Source organism: Chanos chanos, chromosome 6 (assembly GCF_902362185.1).
Source record: "Chanos chanos chromosome 6, fChaCha1.1, whole genome shotgun sequence".
In the NCBI taxonomy this organism is placed as follows: domain Eukaryota; kingdom Metazoa; phylum Chordata; class Actinopteri; order Gonorynchiformes; family Chanidae; genus Chanos; species Chanos chanos.
The window spans coordinates 27,051,938-27,075,321 of NC_044500.1; the positions used below are offsets into that span (position 1 = coordinate 27,051,938).

Here is a 23,384-nt window from a genome sequence, read left to right on the forward strand (position 1 = left end):
ACAGTATTTATACAGACTGTTCCCTATTCATGGACTCATTAAGACTACAGTATTTATATTTATTATATTTATTCTGTCTGCTCTTTGTGAAGACTCTTAATTCCTTGATCTTCCTGTTACTCTCCATTTCTGTTTTTAACTTATTGATTCTTAGCCTTACCTGTGAAAGTGTGATTCTCATATAACAAACTTTGGCCTGTTTTGTTATTTGATCTTGGACAGTGTCAAATTAAAAGATTTACATAGCGCATGCGTCTTGCTTCACTGAGTAACCGCGACACTGGCCTGCTCCCATTTTGTCACTAAGTACTCCATTAGCAGATGCATTAGTGAAAATGACTGTAACTATTATGCTGTTTGTCCAGTAGAGTTGAAATCTAGGAAAAAGGCATTTTTCTAACACAAATGTCAAAGAACTTATTTTTTACATCAGCCCATCAACAGGTGGAGCTACTCTGTTACTTCTCCCTAGCAGGTTATCTAATTGAACCCCATAACTGTTACAGCTATATTTAACAGTATTAGTTGCTGCGATACTAATAGTGATTGTTATTGTCCTAAGACAGTATTATATTATATTATTTATATTACATGGGTAATAATAATAATAATAATATAGTATTAATAATAGATAGATAATAGATAGTAATAGATAATAATACTGATAGTACTAGATGTAGTCCAGATGTTGTATTTGTAATAGATAATAACAATAACAGCACTAAATGTAGTTTAGCTGTAGTTTTAGTAGCAGCAGGAGGATTAGCAGAGGTGGATAGAGTGGTAGTAGGCGTAGTTCGGGTGGGGGTGAAATGCAGAGTATCAACACTCTTTATCCCTCACCTTTGACATCCCACAGGGTGAAGTGGCGGTTGTTGGAGGCCTCAGGAGCCAAGGTGAAGTAAAAACGATGTCCAGACTGTGGCTCGTCCCTGTCCACCACACTGATGGTGTGAATGAGCTGAAAAAGAGAGGAGGGAGAGAGAGAGAGAGAGAGAGAGAGAGAGAGAGAGAAAGAGAGAGAGAGAGAGAGAGAGAACATGATAAGTGCACTTCAGTGTCAGCTTTTCTTCTTTCTTTTTTTTTCTCTTCATTTCCAGACATGTTCTTGATGGTAATTTACACACTGGTGCTCCATTACTGGCAGTGGCTGAAATCAGGCTATGTCGTCAACCTCTGATGAATCCTATTCTCGCCATAAATCAAGGCACCACAGATCACAAAAGGGAAAAATAGGCACTTCTGTTGAGTATTTATGAAATCAGTCACAGTTATTAAATTATCAAGATCATGTAAAACAACTGAAGGATGTGTTTAAAGAGCAAAAGAGAGTCAGAGAGAGTGAGAGAGTGAGTGAGTGAGAAAGAGAGAGAGAGGGACAGAGAGACAGACAGAGAGACAGAGAGGGGGAGTGAGGGAGAGAGAACATGAAAGAGAGAGAGTAAGAAGAGAGCAGAGAGAGAGAGAGAGAGAGAGAGAGAGGAAAGGGAGACACTTGAGGCAAATCAGGCTCAGATCCCACACTGGGTTATTGCTCTTTTTCTCATTATAGGCGTGTCAATAGACTCATGCAGAATTGATGCCGCTCTTAGAGGGGAGGCAGAGGAAAATCCAAATTGGAAATTAAGGGAGTCCAAAACATTTCCCAGTGCAATTCTCCATTCCCCCTCCTTTTCTCCCCCTTCTCTATCTCACTTCTAAAGTCTGAACAAAGTCATACAGAGGCATTCTCTTACAAAGACGAACAGATACAAAAAAGGCTCATTCTCTCTCCCTTATTCTCTCTTTCATTCTATCTCTCACTTTCTCTCTCTTACAATCACTCACACACACACACACACACACATAAAGAAAAGGCAAGGACACGATGTTCTCAGTAGCTGCACATGCTAAAATGAGACTTGCGACAAACAGCCGTCGTCTTCTGAGTGACACTCTTCAGAGGGATTAAAGAGGGAGATTTTTGGAGTGACAAAGTGACGTTTTTTAATGCCATTTCTTTCCTGGAGGACAGGATGTGCGATAGGGTACTGTGGGTTTCGGCAACAGACAACTCCCAGGGCAGAGAAATCAAGCAATTATAGTATGCCTTTAAAGTCCTCACTTTTCAAAACCACTGCCTCTTTTAAAATCGAAGAACAAAATTAAGGGCGTTGGAATTTCTCCTCTCTGTCTCTCACTCTTTACACCACCTCTCGCTCTTTTCTGATCCCTCTCTCTCTCTGGCTTTGAAGTGTGAGTCCGGGTGAGAATTCAAGCTGAAATGTGATGTATTTTTGGCAGAGGTTTGCTGTTAATTGGACTAAACAGCTAATTAGAGATGGGAATAAAATATATTTGAGTGACAGTGTGGTGCAGCTGCAGTGAAGGCTTCCGCTGAGAGGAATTCAGCACCTTGGACAGCTACAGCCATCACTCTGTGCAGAATGTGGTCAGAGTGTTGTTCATTAAAGGCACAATCTCTCTCTCTCTCTCTCTCTCTCTCTGTTGTTCCCGTACACACACACACACACACACACACACATAAACATATCTCATGAATACAATGCTTAACTGATGCAAAGAACTGAACCGACCAAACTGACCTGATAGAAGCTTTAAGACGAGTAGTGTGTAGAAAAGTAAATGTAAATGTGAAGTTATATTTGGAAAAGTAAAAAAAAAAAAAAATGTTCACAGTCACTTCTACCAAATGTTTGCAAATCAAAGTCCCTGGAGTTAGCAGGTACTGTAATTGTTTGGAATATTAAAACGTCAGAGAGACATTACCCTTCGTGTGTTTGAATAGATGGATGCTGTGGATGTACTGAATGGTAATGTGGCAGGATGTGTTCTCTAAGGGAAAACTTCATTTTGTAGCGCTCCACCTTTGAACTCATAATATAGTCAGCAATCTCTCATGTGAGACAGGCTCCGCTAACTTCATCAAAGCGATAACGCTCTGCTTGTCTTGGTTATTGGGGGGAAAATTGCGTGGGGACTGCAAACAAATTCTATCTGTTGTCTCTTTCTGTGTTTCTGGATGCTCGGATGAAAATGAGTTAAGTTCTGTTTAAGATTCTGACATGTTAGGTTTTATTGCCTTTCCAAGCAGACAGCAGAGGAGTGTTCACATAGCAGACACCTGCTGAGGCAGCTCCTACATTAGAGACACCACTCCCCCCTCCCCCCCCAACACTCACTACACTCATCAAATTCATCTGAGCCCCGCACATTACCCTCGCAGACAAATCAACCTGCCTCTTAAATAAAGGTGTCGTCCTTTTTTTGTGTGGTTTTTTTCCCTCTGCACCGTGACATTTGAGCTAACTTGGTCTTATTTGTTGTCTACAAGAATAATGAAGTAAACAACAGTAATAGCGGTGGAAGGATCATACCCAAAAATATATATACATATGTGAAATCAAAACCAAACATGACTGTTGTTGTTGTTGCTGTTGTTATTGTTATTTGTAAGAATAATAACTGAAAATAATGTTTGTGTCAAGGACAATGAGAATAATGACAATCATTAGTCCCTGTGGTTTGTGGGCAAAAGAGAAACAGCAACAGAGAGACAGAGACAGAGAGAGAGAGAGAGAGAGAGAGAGAGAGAGAGAGAAGGAGGGGAGACAGAGAGCAGTTTATTGAGTAGCAAACAGAGCTCCCTAAAGCACATTCATCTAATTAGATCGCTAGCTAACACCCCCCACCTCCCCCTAACCTGTTAAGCCAGAGCAAAAACAGGAATTCAAGACTTTCCCGTCCTGCATGGCCGCCAGGGTAAGAACACACGCAGAAGGTCATGCCCCCGTCTTCACTCCCCCATATGAGGGAGGGCATTCTGCTCTGAGACAGATATAAACTGATAGATACAAGGGAAAGGAAGAAGGAATTTTCTGGAAAAGGAAAAGAAAAACAAGCATGAGCGGATCTCCTTAAGTATTTTACCTTAAGTTTGACTTAAGGGTCTTCTGAGGGAACTTTCTAGAACGCAGCTCTGTCAGTTTGATCAGGAATGTCATAGGCGTAAGTCAGTCTGTGCGAGCAGCTATCACCTTTGGTTCAGATCGAACAGGAAAGACGTGTATGTAGGGTTTATTTTTGGACGTGAGGAGCCGGAAGGTTCTTAGATTGGTTCTCATTCAAATGCATGTGACTAGGGGAAATATAGTTTGTCTGTGTGTGCGTGTGTCTATGTTTGTGTGTGTGTGTGTGTGTGTGTGTGTGTGTGAGAGAGAGTCTATGTGTATGAGAGTCCTTGTGCATGTGTGTGTGTGTGTGTGTATGTCTGTGCATCTTGCGTGCCCATGTTACATTAGTCATCTTTCTGGGACTGTCCCAAGGGAGAAATGAGCCCCTGTGATCTGTCACTTAGGAGCGGCATGCCACGTTTGACATCCCGCGTGGAACTGACAGGACTGCTCCTCCGCGGGCCATTCTTAGTATTTTCCTGTGCACCTGGCCTTTTCCCGCACACGCGCAACTATATGATATCTGTCTCTTTGTATCTGATCACATGCCACAGTCAAATACCACAAGGGTGAGTGACTGGAGAGCACTACAAAATGTCAGTCACACAAGTGCCAGATCAGGCCAACATGGAGAGATAGAAGAGCACCCCTGAGTCTGGGGCTTTCTGTGTTTGTTAGAGACACTTTTTTAAGGGCAGACTAGCAAAAGAGTAGGAACGCAGTAGGACAACGCAGCGAGACAGTAAGAGGAATTGCATTTGTTTAATTATTTATGAATATTTCCTGTTTTATTGTGAATGTTCATCATAAGAAAATTCATGCCTTAGAGAGAAATAGCCTCTTGCGCAGGGAAGTCAGACAAAAAAAAAAAAAAGTGGCAGAATGTTTTTTCTTTCCCCTTGATGAACCAGTCGGTGTTTTCCAGCGATGATGTGACTTCACAAAACATGTTTCTGAATAAGAGGCTTGCGAGGCATATCCGTCAGTAAATGACTGGATGGACAGATCACAAATTCACTGGAGCGAGAGAGTTCACTTCGTCTGATTTAGCAGAAGGTCAAAGCAACAAACCCAAAATTCACCTGAAAAAAATCGCCCTCCAAAGCACATAAACGGCACTTGACTGCATTGGAACATCATAGGATGGGTCCCCTGGAGAGACTAGAGTCCCCAAACTCAAAGCTGCTTACGTCCTCTGTTCACATCTTCTGCTTCTTCTCTCTCAACACTTCACTTTCCCCACTTTAAACACAAACAAAACGTCCCGTTTCGCCTTCCCTGAAATGGGATCAGACTCCATGCATTTAGAGGCTTAGGATAATCTGATTTCACTTCAACGCCGTTCAGACCTGAGCTACGCAGCTCGCTACAGCACATGCCGAGAGAAGAGGGATTCCTAACGCTACATTTTGAAAAAAAAAAAAATCTCCTGTAATTTGGGCAGCTGCACCATACAAAGCATTCCAAGAGGACCGAAATGCTTTTGGGTCATTTGCACACGGCAAGAGCCAATCACGGTACAGGAATAAGCTCTGTTGGGGTTAAAATACAAAAAAAAAAACACGGCCAAATGTAACATGCTAACAGCCTCTGTCTCTTCTACCCACAGTGAAGAACTTTTGGCAGAACATTTAATGATGCTGCCTCCAGCTGTAATAATTGCATTTTAAATCACACACACAGAAGATAAATGCTGTGGTCAAACAACGGGCAATGCTCCACGATTTGGTAGGGAGAGAATATTAGATTTGTTATGAACAAGTCAGAGCCCTCTCAGAAAGATCCATTATCTTCTCACTGCAATCCTGGAATGTTCTGCTCTGACAAGACATACGATAGCCTCATGAAGATCACATGGGTGATGGCTCTCAGATCTGTCGAGTTTTTAAAGGATAAGGAATCAGTGAAATACTGAGACCGATCTCCGTTGATCAATAAAAAGATCAACCAAACACGGAGACGAGGAATGGACATCCATCTCTTTGGACATTCATCCACAAACATACCAAAAAAGATTTCTTTCTTCTTTTTTTTTTTTTAGAGGCTCTGCTTCAGTATAGTTGTCTAAATAACAATTCGAATAAACTGCAGACAAAAAACCTTGGGAACAAGCATACACTTAAAAAAAAGACACTCATTCAGTCTAAGTGGAAAACAAGATTTAGCCAAGGCCAAGGTTTAGGTCACTATTTCCCCAGCAGGTAGCATAGGTGAGAGAAAAATAGAGCTAATTAAGCATGTTTCCAGTGAACGTGTTTCTTTTTTTTGTGTGTGTCCAGAGTCATGGAATTGATTAATTGTGTATCATAAAGGGGAAGCAAAGTTTGTTCTTGTTTGAAAACCCTAGCTTCCTTCGCATTTTTCTATGCCAATTTACTGTAGGAAAACAGCTCTACGGGGACAGGGGAAAAGAGGGGCAAAAAGTATGCTAACATTTATAAACATATGTTACCTATTATCACGACAGCAGATCATGTATAGTAAGGTTACAACAGAGGGGATTCAAAGCACTGTTCAGCTTTAATGGGCGCAATTTATTACCTTAAACTATCACAATCTCTTTTTTTTCACCTTTTAGGAAAAGGCAATAGAGATTGTATTTACATCATTTTCCCTATGAGTACGTTCATTAACAGCAGGAGGGCTTAACCCGTGTTCTTGGAGAACAGATGAAGTGTTAGCTAGGCATCCAAAGCTCAAGAAAGAACTGAAAACAAAGGCTTTTATGTTTTGTTTTTGTTTTGTTATGGTACATTAGCTAATTGTTTTTGCTTCACATCTAATGATTCATTAATTAAGTCAAAGCCTGTGAGAAAGGGTAATATTGCTTGGCCCAGAATAAAACAGAGCTGGAGGTAAAAAATCTTGGGCAATTCAGAGGAACACAGAAGCTGAGACCAGGAAAGCCAGAGCTGAGCCTAGATAAGATGTGCTGTTCTTCCACACTGAACTATGAGTCAGTCTACATCAAATGGATAAACAAGAGCAAAGTGACTGAAGATACAGAGCAAAAAATAAATATAAATAAAGTTGTTTACACCCAGACACAATGTGTGTTAACAGTCCTGACCTTGGTATAGCAGTCATTGAGTTGAGTTTACTGACTATAGTCAGAGGTGTGGACTCGAGTCACATGACTTGGACACGAGTCAGAATCGAGTCACGATTTTGATGACTTCAGACCTGACCCAACAAAATTAAAAATGACTTGCAACTAGACTTTGACTTTAATACCAGCGACTCGAGACTTCACTCAGACTTTACCTCTTTGACTTGACATAGGATTTGACATATTTCAGAGGTAAAAAATTTATTTATCTTATCAAAAAAGTGTGCAGCTATTTCCTGATATTGTTGCCCACACAGGACTTCAGCAGAGCCTACAATGAACACCGATGACGTTGCACAGCAAAGAAAGAGGCACTGGGTTATTGCATTCGGTTTCAAAGACTACTCTGCTGTAAACAGCCAACGGATGGCAATATGTAAAACATGCGGGACCAAAATTACAGATGATGAGGCAACAATGTCCAAGTTTGTGCAAGGTTGCACAAAGACCGGTAAATGAAGTATTCTTTAAAATTATAATTACAAGTGCTCCTCAACTTATGATGGGGCTACATCCCAATAAACCCATCGTAAGTTTAAAATACCGTAAGTCGAAAATGCATTTAATACATTACATCTAACCTACCGAACATCATAGCTTAGCCTAGCCTGCTCTAAACGTGCTCATGAACGCGAGCAACACAGTACACTGTAGAGTATCGGTTCTTTACCCATGTGATTGCGTGGCTGACTGGGAGCAGCAGCTCACAAGAGAGTATCGTTCCACTAGCCCGAGGAAAGATCAAAATACAAAAATCGAAGTGCAGTTCCTACTGAATGCGTAGGCTCTTGCTTTCGCACCATCGTAAAGTCAAAAGATCAATCTAAAACAATGAGCTGTTGGTACACTCAGTGTGGTAGCAGAATCTTTTCTTACTCATTCATTCTTACTCATTCATTCACTCACTGACACACCTCATTCACACAAAAACTCAATTCAAGTTGCTTCATTAGCATGCCTCTTAGGATACAGTGTTACCAAAGTCAGTACTCAGTAACACTCAGTGTTCAGAGGTCAAAGCCAGTATACAGTATTCACTCTCACTTGTTTCATCTGTGAGAAAATGAAGAAAATTTTGTTTTGGGCTTGTTATTGTTAGCCCTATAAAACGTTTCAGTTTGGAAAGTTTGAAAATATGATGTGTTCATTTGAAAATATGCTGTTTAATCAGTCTTTCATTTCTAAAGTTTATCGAAAATAATAAACATCTTAAAAGGCATTCGCTACTTGTGTTAATTTAGTTCACTAACTGTTACTCTGCAGGCAAAAATGCAAGAGCATTAAGTCAGTCGAAGAGTGCACAATGACTTGTTTAGGACTTGAAACACATGGTTAAGCACTTGGACTTTTCTTTGGACTTGGTAATCCTTGATACTTGACTCGGGACTTCATCATTAGGACTTGAGACTTACTTCTTACTTGACAAACAATGACTGTCCCATCTCTGACTATAGTCTATAAGAATCCTGAGGGAAAATTGAGGAAAGAAAGAAAGAAAGAATACTAGCCACACTGAGAAAGATAAGAAATGGGCCTCTTCAAATGGTGCCAAGGTAAAAAAAAAACAATACAAAAAAAAAAGTTTGATATTTTCACACTTGCCTTGGTTAAAAAGATAATCAGTGCACTAAAGAAAAAGAGAAGAGGGGATAGGAGGTTTATGTATTATGTATATATATTTTATGCAGTTTTATGTATAAGTGCACAGAGAAACACACCCATCACACAGGAACATTTTCACTTTGTCAAACAGACTGAGATTTCAACTGTCCCAAACCATTTTGTCTTTGAATCATTAGATATCCAAATCTAAATCTAAATAAAAACTAAATAAAGTTATGATTAAAAAGAATTCTACATCAAATGAACAGCTTAAAAGCATGAAAATAACTTTTAAAGATTCCATCTGTTCTGTTACAAATCTATTTCAAGCTCTCTCCAAAGCTTGAACATTGCAGTGCTTCATGTCAGTGTTGTTCCTGGAGTCAACGCTGCATTCAATATTGTTTAGACAGTTTGTCAAACTGATGGGACAATCTGATTTTTCTAAAAAGAAACCATAGTGTTTAAAGAAACAAAATATAACAACGCTGAGATAACATTAAAATTCATGTTAGCAAGCGAGGAGAAATTTGCTGCGTCTAGTTTAATAAGTGAAAAAAAGAGAGGGAAAAAAGAGACAGAAGCTACAGGGTGCAAACTATCATATTACAGAAAAATCTCATTTTCATAAAAATAAATAAATAAATACCACTTTTCAATCTTCTTCTTTTTTAAGGCTTTTAACCAAAATTGAAAGTCAGCAACTTCTAACATGTTTCTCTGAACGACCACACATAACACTCTCATCTCTTTCCTGTACTGAAGTCAGCCTTAATTACAGTTTCTCCTTTGTCTCTAGTCAGGGAGGGCAGACCCACCTGCTAAGAACTGTGATTGGATGAATATTTTTGATTGATGGCTGCGCTCTCACTGATTGTGTTCTGAAGGTTAATGCAGTGGTGCAGATGGAGAAGAAGGAGGGAACAGGAAAGCAAACGTTCTTCTGAGAGCCGCGAGCACAGGGGAAGATAAGTGGCTAAGTGTCTCTGGATTTAGAAGAAGGCTATGGCCTTATTACCCATGTAAATTTAGCTTCCAGCATGGAGGCTTTGTTTAAAAATCCTGTTTGTGCGTTTATTTATTTATATATGTGGCTTAATCACACCTCTGTTCTCACACATGGTAATTGGCTCCTACTGAGTCCAGAGCTGTTGACAGTGAGTAGGAAATATAACACCTTAATGACCGTGTCCACTCAAGCCTGTTGTTGTCTGTCTGAATGTGGATTTAGCATATCTGTTTTATTACAAAATCACCAACTGAACACACCTGACCACAAGGACAGAGTCGCTGGTGTGTTCATGGGAAACGTGATATAACAGCACTACACAGACAGAGAGAGAGAGAGAGAGAGACTAGTAGAGAGAGGCTAGTTTAATCACAGAGAATAGCACCCTAAAAGTTCCACTGGTAATAAGTAGTTTCCTTTCTTTTGAGCTGATTTGATGCAGTCTCATATATGCAGGATATAGATTTTTATAAGACTGAAATGTCAGAAAAAATTTAATAGGGGCTACATTTACAAATGAATGGAGATAGATATGAATTTTGGACTTTGCTCTGTGACAGTCGATTTGATTTTTTGTCTTTGGGCTCCAAAGAAACTTAATTGTTTGTTTGTTATTTCTCTTGCATTGATAACTATAAGACAAATACAAAGGACATTACACAACACTACTTAATTCATCGTCCCAAGCGAGTGTTTGCAGACCAGCAGTTTGCCAGGGAACATTTTGTCAAATTTTCCGCAAGCTAAAAGCAAGTTTATAAATTGCTTTTGGAACAAAATGTCAGACAGATCATTCTTTTCAATTGAAAAAGGCCCAAACTAGGAGTAAAGCAATAATGAAACAATTCTGACAAAACAAAGGAGGGGGGGGGGGGGGGGGAGTGATTGGCTTTGTACGAAAACTGACACAAATTGATTGCACTGCTTTGCTTCACTCACCTGAACCCCACCATCCCATCTCTGTTTTTCTTCTCTCTTTTTTTCCTTTCTTTTTTTCACCATGTGAGGAGGGCTTTAAGGGCAGTTACACACATACTTCCCAACCCCACTTTAAAACATCTGGGCAGAACTGTGGGCTTACAGTCAAACTGGTCAAACTGGACAGGATAATGATGTGTGTGTGTGTGTGTGTGTGTGTGTGTGTGTGTGTGTGTGTGTGTGTGTGTGTGTGTCTGTATGTGTGTATGTGAGGCCCTGGATTAGAACGAAACATCATCAGAAGTGCTGTAAAAATAATCACCATAATAAAAAAGTATAATAAAAATAACCCTCACATGATGAGAACAGCCTTCACAAAGTGAACTGTGAGTGTGTGTGTGTGTGTGTGAGTGGGTGTTTGTGTGAGACAGTTTATTGAGGGTTTGAAGGGGAAGGACTGGCAACATGAAGTGAAGTGTTTTCAAAACACAATTAGAGACACACCACTTTATCGTCATACACAACAGCTCTTCATCTGTACCCAACACCCACAGAGCCTACCTGATCATGACTGATCCAATATGACACAGTTTTATGTGTGTCAAGTGTCTTATGACATCTCACTGTGTGTGTGCACGCACGCACACACACACACACACACACAAACACACACACACACACACACACACACACACATACTTGTACTTCTATCTTTGTGAGGACACTCATTGACATAATGCATTCCCTAGCCCCTTACCCTAACCTTGACCATCACAACTAAATGCCTAATACCAACCCTTACCCTAACCCTAACCTAAACCTAACACTAACCTGAACCCTAAAGCCAAGTCTTAACCCCAAAACAGCCCTTTGAAGAAGTGAGGATCAGCCAAAATGTCCTCAATTTCCCAAAATGTCCTCGCTCCCACAGTCTAAAACTCAAACTGGCCCTCACAAGGTTAGCTGTACAAGTACACACACACACACACACACACATAGAAACACAGAGAGAGAGAGAGAGAGAGAGAGAGAGAGAGAGAGAGAGAAGAGAGAGAGAGAGAGAAAAGTGTGCAGAATATGTCTGACAGTACTATAGTTAGTAATTCCATCTGAGAAGCTGTATGTTCAGTCACAAGGTAGAAATCATAGGAGTAATTCTATCTAAACAAACAGTGTACGCAAGAGAACAAGTGATTCGTTAAATGTGTCATGTAACAGGGATGTTACTGCGCTCTAGCCTTCAGAAGTAGACATGATAGCATTTACCCTCTGTGTTACTGCCTCTATGGCCCATAATCACAGCGCTGAGTGACCTGCAAAAATCAGTTGTCCTGTAGAGTCACTGTTTGAGAGTAATGTTAAGTGCAGAACAACCTTCTCCCCTAATAATTTAATGACAGCAGTAAAATATGTGAGAAGTGCATTTTTGGTTGAAAATGTGTTTTAGGCCTACTTACTGTTCGAATTCATGCGTCTAAAGCAAGCTTCAAGTGTAATTCAGTATTTTAGGACACAGTGGAGGTGGCTTTGGAAATTCGTTTTCTGAACTGTCCTGCCAATAGTATGCAGAAAATCTGGTTAGTGGTTCACTGTGAATATTAGACTTAATACTAATATCACTTTGCTGTAACCATAACCTTATTTTGAAACCTGAACTCAGTGAAATTACAGATATTCTGAAAAACTCTATTTATAGTTCAGCGCTCTGAACACTGAACCTAGAAATTATTCAGAATAACTCTTCATTAGCTGTGCATATAATAAAAGCATTAAAGTAGCAAGTACAATAATACTCTTCGAATTCAATACCTCTAGCTAACTAAGTTCCTGAATCACCACATTCAGTAACCTGGAAATAACTTCTCACGTACTCAAAGAGTAGGAATACTAATGTACACGTTTAATATAACGATCAAATTCAAACGGTACAGAATGAATCTAACTTTGAATCGATTGGAAATCAGGTGGAATTTAGGCACATCCACTACACACACACATACAACAGCATCTAAACTACTAACAAGAAGATGAACAACTAACGGTAGACAATAACAATATCCTCGTTACCTAAATTATGTATGAATGAACAACTACGCGAGTATGAGGCATTACCCACAAAGAGGCACGCTTAACCAAAAGAACTATCTGAGTGATGTTCTAGTGGAGCTACTTACACATAAAAAGGGGGAGTGAGGAAGGGAGAGAAAAGGGATGAGGAAGAAGAAGAGCAGGCCCTGTCACGTTCAGGTAGGAGAAACCGGAGTTATTCAAGTTGGCAGTTGGAGACCGTGAGCGAGACTTCGTGTTTGGTGCCGGCCGGGAAAGTCTTTCAGCGTCGCGGATCTTCCGTAGTGGTGAGCCTGGGCCGATTCTTGGTGGAGACGAGCAGGACAGAACGCACGGACTTACATTACGGCTGATACAACCGGAGCTCAACTGGAGCTCAACTTTAGCGCAGCTGAACTGTAGGATAGCGGGGAGTCTGGCATTTTATCTGATTTGCAGACGGGGGGGGATGCTGCGATCCTTTTGGGGGTGTCTCTGCCTGAACGGAGGAGACACTCCTTGGAATTTTGGAAGTATTAATTTGAGCTCGGTTGAAATAATTTTACATAACTTTTTCACATTAAAGAATAGTACAATTGCATCCGTGTACTCGCATCTGCCGCATTTTATGCTCCCGAACAAGACCAAATATGGTTTCTTTACCATTAAAAACAGCACAGTTACACCGATGGTCATACAATTAGCTGCTCATGACTTGGCTCCTGGCTATTTTTAAGTTTTACCGCGCATTTAGGACTATACGAACAGTTATGACTCGATATGCATATTTAATTGATAATATCGTATGGTTAGTTTCATTTTTCTGTTGTTCTACATAGTTTGTGCCCGAGTGGAGCAATGCAGATGGGACCTGTGGCATGGTCTGAATTCCATTCTCACAGGGAAACTAACCTCCCAAAGATATCTAGTCTCCCTCGCAATTAAACGTTATCAGCATTTGACCAAATGGTCTGGGGGTTGCTGCGCTAAAACATCGAGCCTGGCGTCTGTTAGGTATTACCGCGAGTGGTCTCTGCTTTGATACGCATTGGTCCTGAACACAGGGAGGCCTGGGCCGTAAAAGAGAAAACTGGGATCAAAGGGGATGGGGATAGAGAGGCAGAGTGAGGGTGATAGAAATAGATAAAGAAGGGTGAAAAAGAGGGAGAGAGTTTACACAACTGCAACTTTAATTACTAAGGAACACTTAAGGTTAAAAAAATGTCCTTTTCCTTTCTGAAAGCTGCACAGTGCCCACACGACAGAACACTCAGGACATGGTTTTCACAGGGGTGTCAAACTGAAAGAATTGATTATGTTAGCTGATTAATCAAATTTAGGAACTTGGTTAAAGGTATCTCTAATTAAAGGTTTTGCTGTTTAATGAACTCTGTACTGGGTTGTAGATGTCCTGTCTTTAATTAAGAAAATGAAACAAAACAGAAATATTCTGCCTCTTTTACCATCAGTTTCTGAGGCCCACAACTGTGTGGCCTGATGTTCTCAAGCAGTTCTGTCTCATTTTCATTGTCAACTGAATGACTTAGTTTCGTACATGGTTCAAAACATATTTTGACATATTTTGGGGGAACCTACATTGCTGTGTTACTCCACTGTTGTATAAGGCAAATCTGATGGGTCACATGATTGCCCCAAAAGGCTCACACAGGAGGCCATACATGTTTAATGCAGGGAGCATTATCCTAGCATTTGTAAGGATCATCTAGTGCCGTTCCTTCATCTCTACAATAATCAACGTCACATCCAACACGATTATGATCTAAAAATGAAACATCTTAATGCTGCTTAAAAATATATATATATTATTTTGCATTTTATTTCAATTACTGTCAGCTGTCAGAGGAGTTCTGTAAACTTAGTGGGTGAGAATATACAGGTTGAGACTCTCTAACAAAGATTTTTTTTCTCATGTAGTCAAAAACAGAAGCCCATGAACATAATTCATCACAGTGGACGCTATATTCAAAAAATATAGATATGTTATTACTCATGTTCAAAAAGTAACATTTCATAGAATTTCACTTTAGCCAGAAAATCTAATATAAACGTGTATGTATAATTACTGAACATTTTGACCAGTGCTGGGGGTGTTACAAACAGCCAACAATCGCTGATCAAGTTAAAACACATAAACACACACACACACCCATACACACACACACACACACACCCACACATACAGGCTAAAGCTTGAATAAAAGAAGCAGCTGAAGGAATAAATCAGAGAGAGTAATATTAGAGAGAGAGAGAGAAGACCTCTTACCTGACCAGGTTTGGCGTCCTCACAGATAGAGGCCTCATACGGAGTGGCCAGTTCAGGAGGGTTATCATTGACGTCTAGGATCCGGATACTCACTGAGGTGTGAGAGGCCATGGACAGGTTATCTGTAAAAGAAAAAAAAACAAAAACAATGTGAATAAAACACTGTCTGAAATATTGCTCTGACTGTCAGTTTTCAATTTAATCAAACATTAATTGATGTTAATCCCACTGAATATTAAATTATGTTACATCATAAAAAAATAAAAAAAAAACTGTATGTGACTCATTTCGGTGGTGGAATAGTAGGTGTTCGGAGGAGGGGCAGGCCATTCAAATAGGCTAAAAATCAAAAGTCAGTTGGAGACGTTTTGACGGCCAATTAGCCAAAACAAAGTTTATAAAAAAAAGCAGTGCAGCCAGTTTAAATGAGTCACTTATGGACTTCCTTTTTCCGTTTTACTGTAGATGACTCATTCACACTGGTAAAGTCCATTAGCTCATGCCACAGCTCGAACGCACTTAAAGCACTGCAGGGCTCAGACACTTCACTTAGAACTTACATTTCTGGAGAGCAGAGACCAGACATTTTAGTGCACGTTGGATCTGTCCCCAGAGTAAAGTAAGCCGGAAAACATTCTCAAACTCGAGAGGAGCGATCCAATACTTTACAAACAAACAAATAAAACGTCATTTTGTTTTATGACGGCAGAGATGTAAACCTCTGGGAGAGTGTAAATCGACAGAAACATATAATCGTTTATGATGCGGACTGAAGACTACACACAAACTGTAACACACACAAGTACTAAACGTATTGTGTGTGTATGTGTGTGTGTGAGGCATCTTCAAGCAGTCGATGTGTCCTGTAAGTAATCACAGGAGGCTATAAGAGCACTCAGGTATGGCATTCATTAGGAAACTCATCTTTCCTCACTCACATTAGCGGGTAAATCATGAATTAGCTCTGCCCGTTTTCCAGTTAAGCCCGACTGTCACATGATGCAAACTATGTAACTTTAATGATTAGAGTGCTCCACCACTGGCTGACTTAATTGTATAAACATAGATTAATACATTCAATAATCAACCGCAGAGCGATTTTGCTCGCGCCTCTTGTTAAAACATTAAAACATGCGAGCACAAGTCCGTTTCTGCCGAGAAAACCTAACAAACACTCCGCTCAAAAACGGGGCCAAAGCGAGTGGGGAGTTTCTAATTAGTACAATCTCAAAAATCTACTTCATATTACTGAGACCAACTGGTAATTACCAGGGCTCCATGGGCTGGGAGCGAACTTACCCTCAAAATTAATTTTAATGTCTACTTATCTCATTAAGTTCAGTATGTTTTCAAATTTTACCCAAGTACATAAGTGCTTCTTACATGGTGTGGTGCTTATAATGACTTTTATTTAGTATTTATTTATTTAATAATCTTTATGATAATCATGGTTTGACATATTTTCTATTAAACTGAGTGTCAGTTTATTTCTGAGAACAGTTTTACATAATGTTCATTATCGCAAAATTTTATTGCTCACCGCAACAGGTTCATTCATTTTTTACGTGCCATTCCTGGTGCATTTCAACAAGGGAAAAAACATATACTTATATACTTAAAACAAGTCAGTTTTTTAACCTTCATCTACATTTTAATTTGTGATGAAAACATATCTATAAATCTGTTTCAACTTTTTTATACTCTCAAAGCTGCAGTACCGGGTACTGAATGTCGATCTCCTCTTAAAAGTATTGTAACAGCGCAATTTGAGCCAAATCTTTTGCTTCCACTCACTAGCTCATAAAAAAAAAAAAACCTGAAGCCATGTAAACCAATAGAGCCTTATGTTCAATTCTACTCATACTTTCGCATCGGCTCATAAAATGGAAACATATCCAATCATTTTTGCTGTGTGCCAGGCCCCAAGGAGAGCTTAATTCACTCTTTGGGCAAGTCCATGCAGGATCTGCTCTAAATTTAAACTCAGAGATGTGAGTCTTCGATATCAAGGAGAGGGATTTGACCAGATTACGGGGATGGGCTGCATCTGCTGCCAGCCCACCAGATGTTGGAGGGCCACATATCTTCATGACATATTATCAGCAAGGCGGCATATCGAAAAATAAATAAATAAATAAATGTGCTCCTTCGCTCCGGGAAAGAGCATGTCTACCAAGCAGAGCAAGTGAGTTACAAAGATAACAGCCAAAGCCCAGGAGAGAGGTGACGTGCCAAAGCCCACCTTTGGCCAAAAATCAATCAGTTGTTTTTAGTATCAAAAGGTTACTTTGAACACTACCACAAAATCCAACACTAATATGACCTGATGCCAAAGAAACATCTTTTGAGAAGGACAGAAATGGTTAAAGATTTGGATATTGTTGTTATACGTGTTTACAGAGGATTGAAAATGCTAGGCATATAATGGTCAGCCAATCATATATTTTGTATGCAGTAGCATGCAGGCTTTGCATATTAAGACCATGTTGGCTTCTGTTCAAAGCTTCAGAAACACTGTGGTTGTGTAGAGTGTTGAGATTTGGCATTCAGTGAGACAAGCATATTTAAGGATGAAATGCAAGACTGTCTCCATCTTAACGAGCCTTAACAATCTTTGTCATGATTGAGGTTTAGCCTCAATCTCATTTGTTTGTTTCAGTATGAAAGAAAAGCGAAGTGACTCTCTTTGTTTCCTCTCACTGAGTCACAGGCGATGAGTTTCTAGTGGGAGGAGGCTGAAAAAAGCAGACTTAGCCTCAATCTTCTATCTCACTGAGAGAGAGAGAGAGAGAGAGAGAGAGAGAGAGAGAGAACAACAGAACGACAGAAAAGAGCTCCAGACAGTAGCCCTGTGGTCTAAATATTGAATGAGAAATCCTTGTAACATCCCATATAACAGGCATGCTTGCATCGTGTTGCTCTCTCTCTCTCTCTCCTATAAAGTGCCCCTGCACATTCACAGCATTACTTCAAACCAAAACTGCAGGCCTCGAGGAACAAATGAAAATTGTTATGACTCAGCATAGTTCATCCTTCATATTCACATGCACTCGGTTTTGGCCAATGAAAAGACTATGATTACAAGCGCTCAGAATAGCTGCCTGTTTTTGGGCTTTTGGAGTCCAAAATTAAACTGCTTTTTTGTTATAATGAATGTTATATAGTGTGCCGTGAACTCGGGTGAACCCCGCTGAACAAACCCTTGCATCACATGACTGTTTTTCTGTGAGTAGTCTCTACAAGAGACGTAGGGACGTTAGTTAATTAAAACCACCGAGTTCTCCAGCTCAGTCTTGGATGCCTGCCTGCAAACGAAATATTATTGTCCATTCGCAGTCTAACTCGATTACATATCTTATTGAAAATGCACTTTTGTACATTGTCTTTATTGTGGTCGTCAGCTCAATTATTTTTCTTGTCATTTCTCATTAAATGAATAAATCAGACTCATTATTAAGTGGAAACTCATTTTCATGCCTTCACATATGCAAACTTCACTCAAACATAATAAGAAAAAAAACTGAACAAACAGATAGATCTGCATGTTTTTTTTGTTTTTTTCTCTTTTGACTCTCAGAGTATGAAACAGCGTGAAACAAGAACTTGGCCTTATTCAGTCTTTTCTTCCACCACACACTTTATTCCTCTGAGATAAAGACATTGCAGTTACTCTGGTACTGGTATCTCTTACCCTAAGGGAGGGACAGAGACTGTTTTTTCCACCTTTTACCTGTCGGTACAGATCATTTAGAGCAACAGTATAACACACAGACACTATCAGAGAAGCCCAGAAATTATATGTCATTCTTTTCCTGTAGATAGGATTCTGCCGCGCATGAGCAGTTTGTCAGAGTTAGACCCAGAAAATGCAGCTTTTGACACTAGTCATCAAGTTAGGACTCCTGTCTGCAAGAGCCAGCTCCTCTAAGACACCAACAGGGGAGAATTCAAGCAAATGGAAAGCCACAGCAGATGGGAAAAAAAAAGTCCTTTTCTTTGTGTCTGAGTGTCACGGTGTTACAGCTGAAGACGGCGAACACATGGTTCCAGCGGTTGTTTCCATAGTGCAGTCAGACTGGAGTTCCAGTCAGTCCCATTTTACTCTTTTTTTTATTTTCTTAGCCTGAGCACACATTGCTTCACACATTTCTTACGCTGCTCCTCCTCTGCGTGATTAAGATGAAGGGAAAGAACATCAGATGTCAAAGGTCAACGTCACTAATTAGTTTTACAGTCATCAGAAAAACTGCACAGCCACATTGCCTCCACACTACGATCTGCCAGTGCTAGCCTTGGTAAGACTACAAATATGCTATTGAACAGGGCACTGAATCTCACCGAATAACTGCTATGAAAAAATTGCTTGGGAAAAATAATGGAGAAAGAAAGAAGGAAAGAAAGAAAGAAGGAGAGAAAATGAGCCTATTTCCTACTGTTCTACTGCCTTATTTCTCCATGCCAGCTCAAGCTAATGTGTACTCAGAAGTGAACTAGCAGTGCAGTGCATGATGGGAGATATTTGGAAAGAATTTTGATGAAGTCAACCATTTACTTTTTTTTTTTTGGCGAGGAACAGAAAATGAAGACAGCCTTTATCTACGAGAAGCAGCCCTGTGTTTATCCCCGAGATTGAGGGAAGGTGCTTGGGAGGGGGAGCAGCCTCTTCTCCCGTATCCGCCAAACGCTCAATTAACATTAAAATGTGCCTATGACATAATTCGAGACGCAAGGAAGCGCAACACAAAAGCAAACAATTTGGCTAAAGAACTACAGCTCCTGAACAGAGAGTCCAAAGTCTTACAGCTTACCATCCAAACAGCTTGGTATGAAGTCTACTCACTGTGCATGGCATGTTGTGGCTTCCAAATGGAATGAGTGTTACTTCTATGCTACTGTAGTCAGTTCCATATTCAATAAACCGCAATCTACAACTACATAGTACTTTTTTTTTCATTTGGACCAGGAGGGGGGGGAACTGTTGAATTGCTTGGACTATCTGGTAAAAAAATGCACCACAACCAGTGTATCATGAGGTAAAAAAACAAAAGCAGATAACAAGCTAAGTAAGCAATCTGAGAATAAGACAAAACAAACTCAAACTTTCTTTTTTTCTTTTTTCTTTTTTCTTTTCTTTTTTTTTTCTTTTTTAATAATCCATTATAATGCAAGACATTATCAGCAATACGTTATTGGGACATAATTAGCTTTTTTGAGGGGCTTTTTTGAAACACTATTTTCTCTGTAGACTGCTTTCTCTCAGTAATATTCAGCAACTGCTTCCAATATCTTTTTTTCTTCCCCCACATATTGTTTTCAACAGCCACTGTAAGATGAAAATAATTGTGGGTGCTCTGAAGTCCTGACAAACAGAATGGCCAAGGTCTCAGTCATTAAAAAAGCATTGCAGGCCACATTCAGGGTCGTCTCTTTAATAAACACTAACACAACCTTGCCTTTTCCAAAGCTAACAATGGGGACAGAGGGGTTTACAAGACTTTTATTCTGATTTCAAAAATCACTCAAATTCATATAAGAGGGTTAACTTGCAACAGTTATTGTTTATACAGAACCTGCGTACTGTTTCTGGCTAACTCTGGGACTTTATCAACAAAAATGTTCTCCACAAACTACTTGTTGTGAGATCTCTCCCCTGTTTTCTTGAAATACCCAATTCTCAGTGAAAGGATGAAAAGTAACTGCATGAAAACAGCCCTTACATTTTCAGTCTCCTAATATTTGATGTTATCAATTAAATCTTTGGAGAAGACCATGTTTGTCCCTCAAACATAGTCTTACCCATCAAGAAAAGTAAGAAAAATAAAGGAATAACTGAAATTTTAAAAAGAGCTGTTCAAAAGAAATCTGAAATTCAAAAAATGGCACACAACACCCAACATCTGTTGTGGAAAGGAATACTGCTGACTTTTCCTTTATTAAACATGATGTGAGCACTTGGGGGTGGGGGGATGTGGGGGTTAAGAAATCTATTCTGTCAGTCTCTTTCAGATTTGATCAGTGCCACAACAGGAGACAAAGCCCATACCTGCTTCCACTGCCATCACGGTGATGTTGTGCCAACCGGCCGTCTCCCGGTCCAGAATCTGCCCCAAGGTGATGGCACCGGTCACGGGGTCGATGTTAAAGATCTGGTCCTGGTCTGTGCTGCGGTCGATTGAGTATCTGGCAGGAAAGAGAGGACAGGGATTTACTCTGGGAAACACTTCAAAACAAACACATACATAAATATTAAAACCATGAATAAATAAATCTAAAAGAACACATAATATGTGATTGTCTATATTATTCCATGAAAAAGTAAAACTAATCAGAGAGCCAACATGATGGTATAAATCTCTCTCTCTCTCTCTCTCTCTCTCTCTCTCTCACCCTCTTTTTCTTTGTCTCTTTCATGGGCATCAGCTGTATCGACACACGTGAGATAAGATTTAAACAAGAGTGTGAATCTGGTTGTCTGTTTAGCTGCTACTGAAATGCTGACCCTGTGTGTGCTTCACTGATACTCAGGCTAGTGAGCTGGAACTACCCACCTCGCCATTCCAAAACAAATAAATAAACAAATGAAGGAAGATTAATATTTCATACCACACTCCCATGAAACCAAAATACATTTTTACTTCTTCATGATACATAAGCACCTCACAAAAGGTTAGAGTCAACAGATTCAAAGTTTCTCTCATGTTCTTGCTCACTTTGAGAGAGAGAGAGAGAGAGAGAGAGAGCTCATTTGGTTTCTTATGCCTAGAGGGTTTTTGAATGTTGCCTTATTTTTCATTATTTAAAATGATTGGGGTATGAAATAATGTGTGTTAACATTTTTGCACTGTGATTATTTAAATTCATTCCTGTAAAAAGCAGTGATAGGCGACTTGTCAAAATGCCCTCAGCAAGAGACTATGAAGACTAGCCTTATTCCGGTCCTATGGAGTTTCATTCCTAAAAGAGAATTTCCATCATGGACACACATTCAATGCAGTTCTTATTTGTAACACAACACAACTCTTATTTTGTTGAGCATGTACTTCTTGATTCAGATTCTTTTCTTTTTTGGCAATAATTGGAGAAGGCAGCCACTATCAGCCTACAATTTTTTTTTATGAAGGAAGTGACTCAAGAGATGGCATAAAAACCACAACACAGAACGACACAAAAAACCCTTTATAAATTCACAAATGTTTGCACTCATGCAACTTTTACAAAGAAACAACATCTCTGAAAACCAGCAAAGGAAAAAAAAAACATAAAAGCAAAGAAAGGGGACAAAAACAGCAATAAGAAGATTGTTTTCCTTTTTTCTCTGCTATATAAAATGTCAAAGAAATCACACAAATATTTCATGTCCAGAAACACAGCATGGTGTGTTTTCCAGTGGCTGGCAGCGTGGTGTGTGTGTCCCTGGGGCCTTTGGTGCCCTTGCTGTTGTGTTGGAGCTGGGTGGCATTAGCGGGACTTGAGTGATGAGATGGCGGGCAAAGCCCCATTCCCACACGGTTAGCTTGGCCTGGTAGGGATGATTAAAGTCCAACCGACGGGCATGGGCATGGTGCCATGTGTGTGTATGTGTAGAGAGCGAGAGTGTGTGTCTGTGTGAGTGTGAGTGAGTGTGTCTGTGTGTCTGTGTGTGTGTGTTTCCACGCCAGCTCGCCTGCCAACCAGCCATTGCATAGTGCTTTACAACACCTGGAGTTCTCTCAGTTCATACTCATACATTTTTAATGCAAATCATTTGCACAGCCTCTTTGTCTGTGTGCGTGTGTGTGTGCGCGCGCGTATGTGTGTGTTTTCGTGCACACAAAGCTTTTTGGAGAGCCTTGCAAACATTCCGACACATCTGAGCTCCAGTAGAGAGGGAGTGTTCTTTCTGTGAGACTGTGATATTAAAGAAAAGTCTGCCAACTGTTCGACATATATCTACCTTCTCATGTGATCCTAATGCAACAAGGTTAGGAAATGCTAGAATAAATCCTTTTGTTAGAGCAGAATGATTAGACTAAACCTCAAATATTGCTGCCATTTTAAAAAGATGGAAACACTGGAATGGTCTAAATATGTATGATTTATTTTAAAGAATTTGTATTCCATCAGTATATGGTGTGTTTCATTACTGAAGTGTGTGTGTGTGTGTGTGTGTGTACACTGACCCTGCTTCTTGTCTCTCCACTCTAACAGTCTCTCTCGGTCATGGCCTTATAACTCCCCATGTTTGTTATAATGGGCTAGTTCAAGAGTCATGTGTGGAGCACAGCTTGAGCATAGAGGCCACACACACACACACACACAAAAACATACACACACACACACACACACACACACGCAGTCAAGTGCAGTGCCTCTCTATCCTCTTTTACTGAGCCATTCAGTCATTACTAGCCTTCTCTCTGGCTTATGCAAGCAGTGGCTATAGCACAGACTCTACTGCTGTAATGGACACATTTACATATCTGC

General features: G+C 40.0%; 1 protein-coding gene across 1 annotated transcript in view; it reads right to left on the reverse strand.

Annotated features, from left to right (window-relative positions):
- cdh22 (cadherin 22) overlaps window positions 1-23,384 on the reverse strand; it is a 63,432-nt gene that overhangs the window by 13,815 nt on the left and 26,233 nt on the right. The window contains exons 7-9 of the mRNA XM_030778201.1: window positions 20,965-21,101; window positions 14,922-15,043; window positions 844-961 (exon numbers count right to left, since the gene is read on the reverse strand). Of these exons, the coding sequence (XP_030634061.1) occupies window positions 844-961; window positions 14,922-15,043; window positions 20,965-21,101 (377 nt within the window). The remainder of the gene's footprint in view (window positions 1-843; window positions 962-14,921; window positions 15,044-20,964; window positions 21,102-23,384) is intronic.